The sequence below is a fragment of the Etheostoma spectabile genome, chromosome 10, assembly GCF_008692095.1.
Source record: "Etheostoma spectabile isolate EspeVRDwgs_2016 chromosome 10, UIUC_Espe_1.0, whole genome shotgun sequence".
NCBI classification, from domain to species: domain Eukaryota; kingdom Metazoa; phylum Chordata; class Actinopteri; order Perciformes; family Percidae; genus Etheostoma; species Etheostoma spectabile.
The window spans coordinates 5,503,568-5,515,544 of record NC_045742.1 but is presented as its reverse complement, the minus strand read 5'-3'; the positions used below and the strand labels follow the sequence as shown (position 1 = coordinate 5,515,544).

Genomic DNA, 11,977 nt, shown 5'->3' with positions numbered 1-11,977 from the left:
TTTTTTTTTGTGGCAGTTAAATAAAAACATCACTGAACCTAAACAGTAAAGTTTCTTTATAACCAAAACAATGAGCTGGAATATGCTAAAATGCTCAAAAACAAAAACTCAAAAAAAATTTGATTATTTCTTTTAAATCCTAATCTGCTCACCTGTTGCTGGTGGATCCTGCTGATGAGTTGCTCCTCTCTCATCCTGAGCTCCATGTTCAGCTGCTGCTGGTGGAGGAGTCGAGCGGTCGCAGCTTCCAGATCATTCTGCAGCTTCCTCTCCCTGTCTCTGGACATCAGGAACTCCCTGTCGAGCACTGCTGCAGCCACAAACAACAGACCCAAGTCACATTTGGGCTGCTAAACCACTGCTGTGTAGACCATTTTCATTAAAACGGAATATCTGCTGAATGTGTGCCACTTGGAAGTGTTTTAATGAAAAAGTATGTTGCTGTTTTATTTTTTTACTGCTCATGCATCACAGCATAAATTAACCATAATGTTTTAAACGATAACACTTTAAATGGAGGAGTCTGTCAGCTGTTGACATCTCTGGCATTGAAACACTTTCTCCTTCACTGGAGTTTTTCCCACTCCCTTCACCTCATCATGGACTTATGTGTCCCTAATACGTATTACACATATTTACATTGGAACTCAGCTCTATGGCCGTCCTCATTTCTCACTTTAGTGTCCAAAACATACATACTGTGGCTACAGTCTATCATCCAACCGTCGTCATCAGCAGAGGTTGATAAAGATTTCAAAATGTTTTTACATTTTGTGTTGGTACCTAACTGGTACCTAAAATGTAACCCTTAACAAAGACATTCTTGACAAGCAGAAACGACATTCTTATTTAGAAATATGTATCTTAAGGTGGCATGTGTGCAAATTTGATTCTGTTTCCAAAATTTGTAATCCAGTCCTTGATATTTAATAGAATCACAATCACATGTATTGCCATTGCATGGAATTTTCAACAGTTATAAACATAAATATAGAATAACTATTATAAAAATATGTAAAAGATACTATAGCAAATATGTGCAATATAACTCTAAAATGTATGTGTGTCGTCAGACCTGATGTGTTTGGTTGCCAGCTGGCTCACTGCTTGAATAAATAGGAAAACTACAGCTTTGTCTGACTTTGTCTTTCTCTAGTCAAATACTTTCACTTTAGGCCTCTTAAAAAAATATGTAATACCTGTATTCCTTCAGACATGTTTCACTTATGGTGCTCAAACCTAATCTGATTACTTCAGTGGTAATGGCGTACTGTCACTGTGGCATATCGTAATTGTTTTCATTTGATAATTCTGTTATCTGTTTTCTCCTCACCATTAACCCTGACAATATCATAGCAGTAAATGACACACTTTTACAGACAATGAGGCATAGTTCACTTTCAAGTCATGACCTTTGAAGCTTGTTCTATTATCTACTATGGATGATGCGGGAAGGAATTCTCACAGGTTAATCTTGCTTCTTAAGCATGTAACATGAATCTGTGGTTCATTTTATGGCATGAAACCAAATATGAACATCAAACTAATGCATTACATAAATGTAAATAAGAGAAAGTATGAACTCTTAGACACCACAGTACTATGTGTCATAAATTACACTTTGATTGACATTAGATTGCATTACTCTGGTATTCATCAGAATTTCTGAATTTGCACTAATTGGTGCCTGAAATGCAATTAATACAACTGTGAACTGAGGAGACGAAAACATATAACAGACAAAAATAGATTTCATTGGCAGTTAAGACTAGACAGAACCAGTAATGGCTCTGAAATGTAAATGTGTAACTCTGTTCTCAGAGGTCAAATGAGTTACCTTTGTCATAAGCCAAGCGGGTGCACTTGGCCGTCAGATACTGGATCTGACTGTAGTCTTCGTCCCTTTGTGCTCGGAAAAACCTCCTCATGCTCGCCGGTGTTTGAACTGCTCTCTCCAATTCCACTCTAAAGCTTGTTCCACCTTCCCATGATCCTTAGGGCAGGGCAGGTGTGTCTCCCATGGTCATGATAGGAGACCGTGTGCACATTTCTTGCCATTTTTCACTCTCCCTGTATAGACAGTCACACCTACGGAGGGCAAGTTTAAGCATTAATCCAAGCTGCTGTTCTCATAACATGGAGGCGAGGCGTGCTGCGTGTGTGTGTGTGTGTGTGTGTGTGTGTGTGTGTGTGTGTGTGTGTGTGTGGGGGTGGGGTGTGTGGTGGTTTGTGTGGGTGTGTGTGTGTGTTACTGTATGCACAACTGCCATTTCAACTCAAATTTTGCTGCTCTTATTTTCTTCATTGTATGTGCCCTCTTATTTCACTTTTTATATTGTTTACTTGAATGTTATGTTTGTCTGTGACCTAATTGTTAAAATATGTCTTGTCTACACCGTGGGATAGAGGGAAACGCAATTTCGATCTCTTTGTATGTCTTGACATGTGAAGAAATTGACAATAAAGCAGACTTTGACTTTGACTTGACTTTGAGAGTGTGTGCGTGCGTGCGTGCGTGCGTGCGTGCGTGCGTGCGTGCGTGCGTGCATGTTCAGACCTGATGTTTTGTTTGCCATCTGGCTCACTGTTTGAATAAATAGGAAAACTATGATTTGTTTCGTGCACAAATTGAAGGTTTGATCTGAGTTAAATGCAAATTTTATTTTTAAAATTCTTCCCCCAAGGCATCGAGTTAGGCAAGTCGGGCATGTTGCATCTAGCAGGCAGACATCTTTATAGCAGCAGCCTCCAGTTGGTTCTATTATACTATAGGATTGCGTAAGGGATTTTATGGAGGAAAACACCTTTGGAATTTAATAAGAACTGATGTACAGTATCAAACATGTTAGTATTGTGTGTTAGTAGTTGGCATGTAGAATATAATGGTAAACTTTTTTTTGTGTGCAAATTTCTCATGAGATACTGTACCTAATCCTACTCCACCCATTTAAAGAAGTCTGATATATGCATCCTATGATTGTGTGTCACCAGTGGTACATTTGCACATGTACTCCAGTACTGTAAGTACAAATTTGAAGTAGGCTTGCACAATTAATCGTTATAAAGTCGCGATCTCGATTCACCCCAGTTCGCGATAAAAAAGTTTAATAACTTTTTTATTCATTTATTTTTTAATGAATTTGATTCTCATTTAAATTTACGAGCCGACTGCATCACAATTGCAACTACTTTCTTCTGCGAGTTTTAAACATAAACTGTATAAAATAGGTTTTAAAGTGCTCTCACTTCCCTTCATTGAAGCCTCTGTGTTTACAGGCTTGTGGTGATGAGCAATGTGCTATAGGTGCAAATCAAAAAATCAATGTTTGGTACTGCCATTTTGTTTTGTTTTGTCATGGTACATGTCTGCAATAAACATTACACTTTGTGAGAAAATAATCGTGGCAAAGAATCGTGATATCAATTCTAAGCTAAACAATCGTGATTCATATTTACTTGTACTCTACTTTTCATGACACTTTCTTCTTCTACCTCTACCTTTCTAAATTTCAGAGGGAATTATTGTACTTTTTATTTTACTACACTTATTTGACAGCATTACTTACATCATTTTGTCAAGGTGTCACTTTAGAACTTGTGATTGGCATTTCTCACTAGTTTTCAGAATGTTTACAAACCAATCAATCGACTATAGAAGAAAATAAGCAGCAAAATAATCCATAATGAAAATTATCATTATCAGTCGTTTATAAAACAGTAAAACATTTGCTACAACCGTAAGATCCCACTTTTACATTATTGCATTAATAATACCAATATAATAATATAAAATATAATAGTTTAACAGTCACAGGGGACATTTTTTTGCATTGAATACTTTGGATACTTTTTCTGGTTATACTTTGCTTAAGTGACATCCTTAATGCAGGACTTTTTAGTTGTAACAGAGTATTATTGTACTTAAGTAAAGGATCTGAATAGTAACCTCCACCACTGACAGTCACTGTGTGCTGTAATGCAAATGCAGATCTAGATGCAGATTCATAATTCTACTTATTGCCAATCATTAAGATAACAGATTTAGAAGACTGTGTGGGTTGTTTAAGTTATTTAGTCATTTAATAACTTAAGTTTTGATTTTGTAAATGAAGTACTGTATTTCTTTAAGGTTTTGGTGACATCCCCCAGACAGAGCAAGAGGCCACACAGAAGATTACAGAAGTTACTTTTGAAATATTCTCACTTCTAAGTATGAAGTTGCTGCTCGTGGGTGCTAGCTATGTCTATAAATGGGACACTGCCATCTCACTCATCTTACTCTTATTTTAGCTCAAAATATGTTGACTGTGTCTGATTGTACGAGACTTTGCATGTTGCGCCTAATAATTATATACTATCAAATGTGATGCCAGCAGAGAGAGACACAGCACGGCTACTCCCCCCAGTCTACAGTCAGGAAAGAATTAATTACTTTGTATGGTTCTGTGTGTTTGTTTTCACAAAAAGATTGGAGTTGTTATCGGTTGAGATCAAATTGGGCTGTACGTGCAGTAAAATCATCCACTACACTGGTGATTTCAGTACTTGACTTCCCTTTAATATGAAAGATTTCGAATTCATGAAAATCATCACTGTCTATGTTTAAAATGGCCTCCTTCTACATTACACAATGAGATGTTTTGACTCCGTTTTTTTTCTAGTAAAAATTGAGTCTCCTTAGGGCACTGAGTACTGCAACAAGACAAACTAACTAGGCCACGCAGTAATATTAGTTCAGCGTATTTCCTGTAAAGCCTTGTAAAATGAGTGAGTCTATGTGTTTATCTGATCCAGTCTTTCCAGCAAAGTAAACACATTTGTAGTCATTTAAAGGAGAGGATGTTCAAAAATGGCGTTTATTAAAAAAAACAAAAAAAAAACATAATAAATCCACCATGCTGACTTCTGCTTCTTGATCAGAAAAGTAGTAAATAGAAAATGGCGTTAAAATAAATAAATACAATATCCTCCCAAATCTGTGAGAAACAAAGCGTAGCATTTCTCTTAAAACAGAAACACAGAGAAAACCATCCCACAGCTACACAACAGAGTCTGTTACGTCGGGGAGTTTTAACGTCAAACTACGAAACAGAGAGCCAGAAAGTCACAAATGGAGCTTATGATTCATACAGTGTCATACAGACGTTCACGCCTCAGGAACCATATGGAGTTACCGTGCTTGATATACCAAAGACTGACTTACAGACCCCTGTCACTTCCCGATGTAAGTCGAGTGCAGAAGTGAGTTGCGCATGCGTCACTTAGCGACAATAACAGACTTCACGCAGATCTGTTTTGCCGTTAGCCACAGAATAATGAGATACATTACATAGCAGTAATTTATTATTTAGCGTAAAGTATCACATTTTCACGGCATGATCCCTGATGTCAGTTCTAGATTAGAGGCCGAAGTAGCCTACAAGAACCTGCTAATGAGGGACTTCTGTAATGTCAGTACAGTAAAAATGGACCTACATAACTAAGTTTGTTCACTGCTGGCTACAAGTTAGCAATGAAACACAACAAAGGCTGTCACTTGAATGGCGTTTTGAGCAAACGTTAGCAATCAAACGATCATAAATAGCTAAAACGTTTGCCAGATCCAGATCCGTTAGCGTTATGCACTCGACTCACATCGGGGAGAGACACCCCCACCAGTGGATAAATCTACTGTTCAGAGCATGTTCAATTAGATTAAAAGTGGTGTTACATAACAATATGCACAAATTATGTCAGTAGTTTTCAATATTCAGTAAGTAATTTTTTTAACTGGAACTAAAACGCTGTCATTCTTATGGTGATTTTAATACAATCAGTGCCTTCACTGAGGTTGTGGTCTCTGGAAGAGTCACGAGACAGACAAAAGAAATGTTAATGTTCGTAATACCAATTTCCTGTGCTAAAACCCAGATGTTAATTTGTATTTTTAGCCGTGGATTCCCTCTGGTGATGTCCAATGCTTTTCTCTTCCCATAGTATTTTTTAACTGATGTAGGAAATACTGTGGGCAACTTGTGATTTTCACTTTATGTTAGTCTTTGTAAATTGTAGCTGTTAATGTGACTTAGATGAGAAGACAGATATTCTAATGGCTGTGCTTTAAGTATTGGGCTGTAACCGGGAGGTGATTAGCTTAGCATAAAGACTGGAGGCAGGTGTAAGCAGCCATATTAATAATAAAAAAAAAAAAAAAACACCTATCAACAAAGTTCACTGATTAACACGTTGCATCTTGTTTGTTTCATCCTCACACAGACAGAGATATAAAAAGGACAAATGGTGGTTTTAGAGGGAGAAATGCGCTATGACTATTTCTAAACACAGTTTATCCAACAGTTAATAGTGAAAGCACACAAATCCATCTACCCAGCAATGTCATTTTGTCAAGTTTTTCTATATTTGCAAAGAGATTAAAAAAACAAGATACAATGTGTTCAATAATTACTTTTAGAGGTGATTTAAGAGCTGTCTCCCCCTACTTCCAGTCTTTATGCTAAAATAGGCTAATCCCGTCTACAGCTCCATTAGCACACACATATAAGAGTGGTGTCAATCTTTAATCTAACTCATAAAAGAAAAGCAAACAAGCATTTTCCCCAAACTATTTCTTTTCTTTTTTTATATGTGTGATTTTAAAATCTGGTGGGAGAAGGGATTCTGAACGTGGGTCAGAAAGTGTGGATATTATGAGTGTTAATTTACTTAAGAGCATGTCTTAGATGTTGAATGGAAATCGGCTGTGTATGGAAACCCATGGTAAAAGTACATGCTGGGTTGGCCTATAACACATAATTTGTGTTTTTTTAAATTATTAAAAAAATTAAAAATGTGTTTTGGCTCTTCCAGAGGGCACATTTTCTAACTGAACCATCCACAAAACCCCCGAAAAACGGAATTAAAATCAACATCTAAAAAGGAAACATTCAACACTCAACGCACCAGTGCTTTACGAGGCAGCAGATGCTAAACTCCTTGTTTAGCTACCACTAATGCAGTTAAACAGGAGCGCCACACCTGACTGACTGCAGGCTGTAAGCTGCCGACAGATTCCACAACCCAATTCACATATTTCCTTCATGCAGGCCGGAGAACATAGATACACTTCAAAACAGATCATAAAACATAACTGTGTAAAATAACTTTTTATCATGGAAATGCTGGTGCCAGAAAATGTGACCAAATCTGGACCTAATGTGCTTCTAAAGAAAAATACATTGACACTAAGATTTTTTTTTGAAGGAATCACATTTTAAAGCTTAGGGGTTGTTAGTGACTGACCAGGCCTTGCCAAGGTAATCCTGCGCTAACTGGCGACTACTAAAGGCTTGTCATGCTTTCTTGACCTGACACGGCGGCGCTTACCCTTAGAGTGAGGTTAAATAAGAGTGAATAAGCAGCCTGCATCTAGGTGACACCCAAGTCGGTTTAATTTGATCTCTGCTGTGTTTGGATAAATCCTAGCCTCTAAGTTCAGAGAGGAAACAAACACTCTGCCTCTCATGAACACCGTCTCCTTACTTTAAGTGATGGTAAATGACTTTCTTGGATTGCAGACATTAAATAAATTGAAGAGCTAACATATTACATATTTCCAACATGGAACCAAAAAGAAACATACATGATTAATAACATGGTTCGAATGATGAGAAGGGTTGGTGGCAGTAACAGCCCAGTTCTTTCACAAACACACACTGATCTTCTAGACTTTCACAGCTTAGCGCTGGTAGCATTACATTAGCAGAAAGCTTATTAAAAGTCTGCATGCTATCAGCTAAATTTTCACCTTCTGTGAGAAAAAATAGACACAGTTTCAATCTAATAAGACTCGAGCCAAATGGAAAACAGAGCTTTTGCTCATCCCGAGTGGTGAAATCTGAGCTTGAATGGGCAGATCTACGATCAGAATTCTGCTGATTTACACTCAACTCAGCACTTTGCCTGGAAATGTACCTCAATCTGTACAGTCAGTGTGGAGAAAGCTTCTTCCAGAGCTTTTCAGAGTGTCTACTAAATAAAGAAAGGAGCCAAGACATTTTAGGCCTTGTTCCACATTCAACTGGATCAATTGTAACATGTTTTTACACACATAAAATAAGCAGTTCATGTTGCGTTCATCAGCCTACAATGCTCAAAATGAAACACACAAATTGAGAAAAATTCTAAAACACAGAAGTCAAACGAGCATAACTAAAAGGAGTAAAAATCCAACTGAAAGTCAGCATTTTCCATCCCACTTGTGTCAGTTCAATATGATGCAGGCGGTACAAAAAAAGAAGAAGAAAAACAAAGTATTGCACTGGTTTGGTGTGAGTCTATGGATGGGCAGTCATCATATAAATAACAACAACAAGAAGAACCAAACAGTAATACCATAATAATAATTGTAACGCTAATAAGAACAGTTCCGACTAAGGTCCCCCTCCCTCTGCTGTTTTACCACTGCTGCCAACTGAAGTCGTCGTTGGATCCAAAGACCATGAAGAAGCCCAGGATGGTCCCAAAGATGACTATGTTACCCGTTAGCACGAGCGCACACGCCCCCCAGGCAATCTGTAAACCAAAGCATTAATAATTCAGGTTAACAAATGCTGCTGTACACGCTGCCAGGCTGCAGTGCATATTTAGGCCAAACTCTAGCGGGTGTCAGCAGCAACAGTTTCACAGAATCGCTTCCACATGCTGCTCTACAGTTGTATATTCAGGAAACACAGTGGGATGACACATTAACAGCAGCCACTAGCTAAATGCTAATCATGTCCTCCTGCAGCTGGTACATCTGTCTGCCCTGTCAGCTCCTCTGCTATGTGGTCATTTTAACCAATCAAACTGCCGGCTGCTGGAGCCCAAAAAGGACAAATAATTTCCCTAAAACAAGAGGTCAGTGTACTTTTTAGCAAACATTACTGAAACAGGAGGACAGTGCATTTGTTGGGGATTCTTTTCAGCTGTGGTTTAATCCACATTTGGTGCTCTAGTGAGTATTCAGGGCAGCAGGACCGTGTATGTGGGATTTTGTCAAAATAAACTTCAGTGTTTGTGTTCATGGCAAAAAAGGAACATGCAACACTGTGGCTCACTGATGTGTATACTAGTTTTTGGAGCAATGGAGCTCTATGGCACAGAGGAACACGTTATATCAGGCTTTGCATTTACTTAATACACTTTATACTTTCTAATATATAATTTTATTTTGTACTTTCCAGACTTAGTTAGTATCAGGTTGTGTTTTTGGTTCTGTAAATAAATCAGGCTCTTGTAAAACAGGATGTTGTTGGGGGAGACAAAACATGAGGAAAAAAGTGACTTATTTTGAGTTTCTCAAGTTCCTGGTGTCAAAATTGAGCCAGCAAGCGATACTCAGTGTTTTACAAAAACTGACAGATTAAGGTTTCTAATGAGAGGACAGGTGGCTTTGTGTGGTGACATTCTACTCTATGTATGCTTTCAATTACCATTTTTCCAAGAAGCAAAACTATATAATGTGGTTTTGATGTTACATTTTGCATTTGTTGTTATAGGTTGAACAGATATGTAGCTTTTAAAATAATTTTACTACAAATCTGTTTACATTTTCTTGACATTACTGTAAACTGCACTAAGAAGCTTCTGTGACTTACTACTTCAGCTCTTGCGAAGATGATGGGCAGGCCGAAGGCTGAGATGACGATGCCCGTCGTGAGGAAGATGGCCAGCTCTTTGCAGGCGTTACTGGCCGAGTCTGTGTCGTCGACCACCCGCCGTGAGATGCAGTAAGGGATGGGAGAGAGGATGTAGAAGAAGAGGAGGAACAAAGGCCAGTATTTGCTGCAAAGAGAGAGAGATAAATACTCACGTGAAGCGATGCAGTCAAGTGAATTGAAGGCGTAAGGACTAAACTCAGTACATTATCTTTCTTCACTAGTGTATTTTATGAAGAGCTGCATTTCTACAACCTAATACCTATTTTTTATTTTTTTTTACCTAAACAAGGTCTCTTTTACATTTGGCTATTATAGAGTTGAACAGTTAAACTTAACAGTGAGTTTTAAACAGTAAACCTTACTGTTAGTAACCAACAACACAAAATGTAAAAAATTACACAGACACCGATTTATAAGCTCCAATTGGTTGATAATATCAGTCAGACTTTACTAATAAATATCACTAATAGATGTACAGCCTTATTGCCCTGCATTCTGCCGGACTGAGGCTGAAGTTTAATATAATGAAAATGGCTTAAATGTAAATGAGATTAAATTACAAGAAGCAAATCTTAGGCTGTAGCTCCAGGTATCATGTTGGGACTGGAACCTTGTCAGAGTTGTTTTGAATAGGCAAATCAGCTGTATCCAACCAACCACACTTAGACCGTCGTTATTTCAGCCGACATTATGCTTACATGTTAGCCTGGTTTCAGATCTTTGAATTCAAATAGGATTCTGGTGTTTTGCCAAATGGCTGCAGTTTCAACTGGTTTGAGAAACAGTCAACCGATCAGAGCTTTGTTTACAAGATTAAGAATGGGGCCAGTTTCTCAGCTATTTACCTAGTCACATCCATGAAAAACAGAAAAGCAGTGTGGATGAGACTGTTGTTCATTCACTTACAGAAATAACCCTTATATTGCTATATTATTTTTTCAATCATCTTGGAAAATGTTATGTCACTGCTCTGAAAATGATGTTCAAATTACCATACCACAAATAAACCAGGAGCGCATTTAATACTGCACCATGAAATACTAAACAAAAGTCACTGATCGGGTAATAGGTAGGTTATTTTACACACGTCTTTGTCTCATGTGGCGGGTTAGGGAGCCCCAAAGCAGGTTAATCCAGATCTGCATTCACATTTCTAAAACCCTAAACCTGTGATGGGATCAGCCAATGTGCATCTGAGTGCCAAGTGTCCCTCACACACTCAATATCATGCTCACATGGTGTGTTTGTGTGTGTGTATGTGTGTGTGTGTGTGTGTGTGTGTGTGTGTGTGTGTGTGTGTGTGTGTGTGTGTGTGTGCGTGTGTGTGTGTGTGATGGTGGTACTTACTCGTACACAGGGAGGGCACATCCTAGCATGAGGAACATGAGGCCAATGGCCCCTCCAAAAGACAGGCTGATGAGAGCTACAAGAGAAACAGAGGAGCTGATATCATTATGGGAAATATCACATAGCTTCTCGCTAATTCTTTACGTGTGAATCCCAAGACCCTCAACAATCACATCGTAGCAGCAGGGCCCCTGGCTACTGTAACGTTAGCTACCATGTGATGAATCAGCTGATTTCACGTGTAACAGCGACATTTGAAATCTAAGCCATGCTATTAGGGCATCATGTTAAACTCTGAAAGCAATACAGTCAGCGTGGTTGCTTGTTAACAGCAATAATTCCAACTCACTTGCAAAAAGCACAGCATCTCAATCAGCGACTGTGATTAACGTTAATGTTACTGAAGTTCAGGTGCAGCTAACATTGGCATTATAACTGTAATTACAGCGTTATTATACTATAAAAGGGAATGGCATTAAATTCGGTGTTAAAATGTAACGTTACATGGCTGCAGTGCGTCAACTAACGTTATTATGCAGTAAATTGTGAGCACTAAATACCGGCTGCTTCTAGCCCAGGGAAGGAAGGCTATTCAGCTAGCTAGCTATATAATGCTAACGACTGTATTGGCCCTGCGACTGACTACTTCACATTAGCGTTAGCTAGCTGGACGTGACAAACGCGTCCAAATGTCTTTAGAATAAGGTTATATAAACTAAACTGGAATTCAGAGGCTTTCTGAAGTAAATTAAAAGTGGAAATGTCTTACCTTTAATCCCAGCCATTTCTCCTGGACAAAAGCTCGACAGCCCTGACGAATGACAACAGTGCCCCCCTCTTCGGCTGTCGAGTTTGACCGAGTCCGAACGAACCTCCAATCCTGCCTGTCGTGCTGCCTTCCAGTGCTACCAGAAATGTCGGATGGATGGATGGATGGATGGATGGATGGA

At 38.6% G+C, this 11,977-nt stretch overlaps 2 protein-coding genes across 4 annotated transcripts in view; both read right to left on the bottom strand.

Annotated features, from left to right (window-relative positions):
- The window catches only part of LOC116696361 (uncharacterized), a 15,048-nt gene extending 12,895 nt beyond the window's left edge, over positions 1–2,153 (bottom strand). The window contains exons 1-2 of one of the 3 annotated variants that reach the window (XM_032527259.1): positions 1,838–2,153; positions 153–307 (exon numbers count right to left, since the gene is read on the bottom strand). In XM_032527259.1, the coding sequence (XP_032383150.1) occupies positions 153–307; positions 1,838–1,928 (246 nt within the window). In that variant the 5' untranslated portion in view covers positions 1,929–2,153. Of the gene's footprint in view, positions 1–152; positions 311–1,837 lie in introns of all 3 variants that reach the window. The other 2 variants (XM_032527257.1, XM_032527256.1) reach the window with 2 other exon arrangements.
- A 3,614-nt stretch (positions 2,154–5,767) lies between these two features.
- Positions 5,768–11,944, bottom strand: leprotl1 (leptin receptor overlapping transcript like 1). The gene is made up of 4 exons (XM_032527261.1): positions 11,797–11,944; positions 11,028–11,103; positions 9,618–9,804; positions 5,768–8,550 (listed from the first exon to the last, which is right to left on the bottom strand). Exons 1-4 carry the CDS (start codon positions 11,810–11,812, stop codon positions 8,434–8,436), a joined length of 396 nt encoding a protein of 131 aa, XP_032383152.1. The 5' UTR covers positions 11,813–11,944; the 3' UTR covers positions 5,768–8,433.
- Between the last annotated feature and the right edge of the window lie 33 nt (positions 11,945–11,977).

Excerpts from the sequence above, each read along its gene's own strand:
- leprotl1 (XM_032527261.1), bottom strand. Across the intron at positions 9,805-11,027 it reads TGTGCCCTCCCTGTGTACGA|CAAATACTGGCCTTTGTTCC; the intron begins GTAAGTACCACC and ends CTCTCTTTGCAG. Across the intron at positions 8,551-9,617 it reads TCTTCGCAAGAGCTGAAGTA|ATTGCCTGGGGGGCGTGTGC; the intron begins GTAAGTCACAGA and ends TTTGGTTTACAG.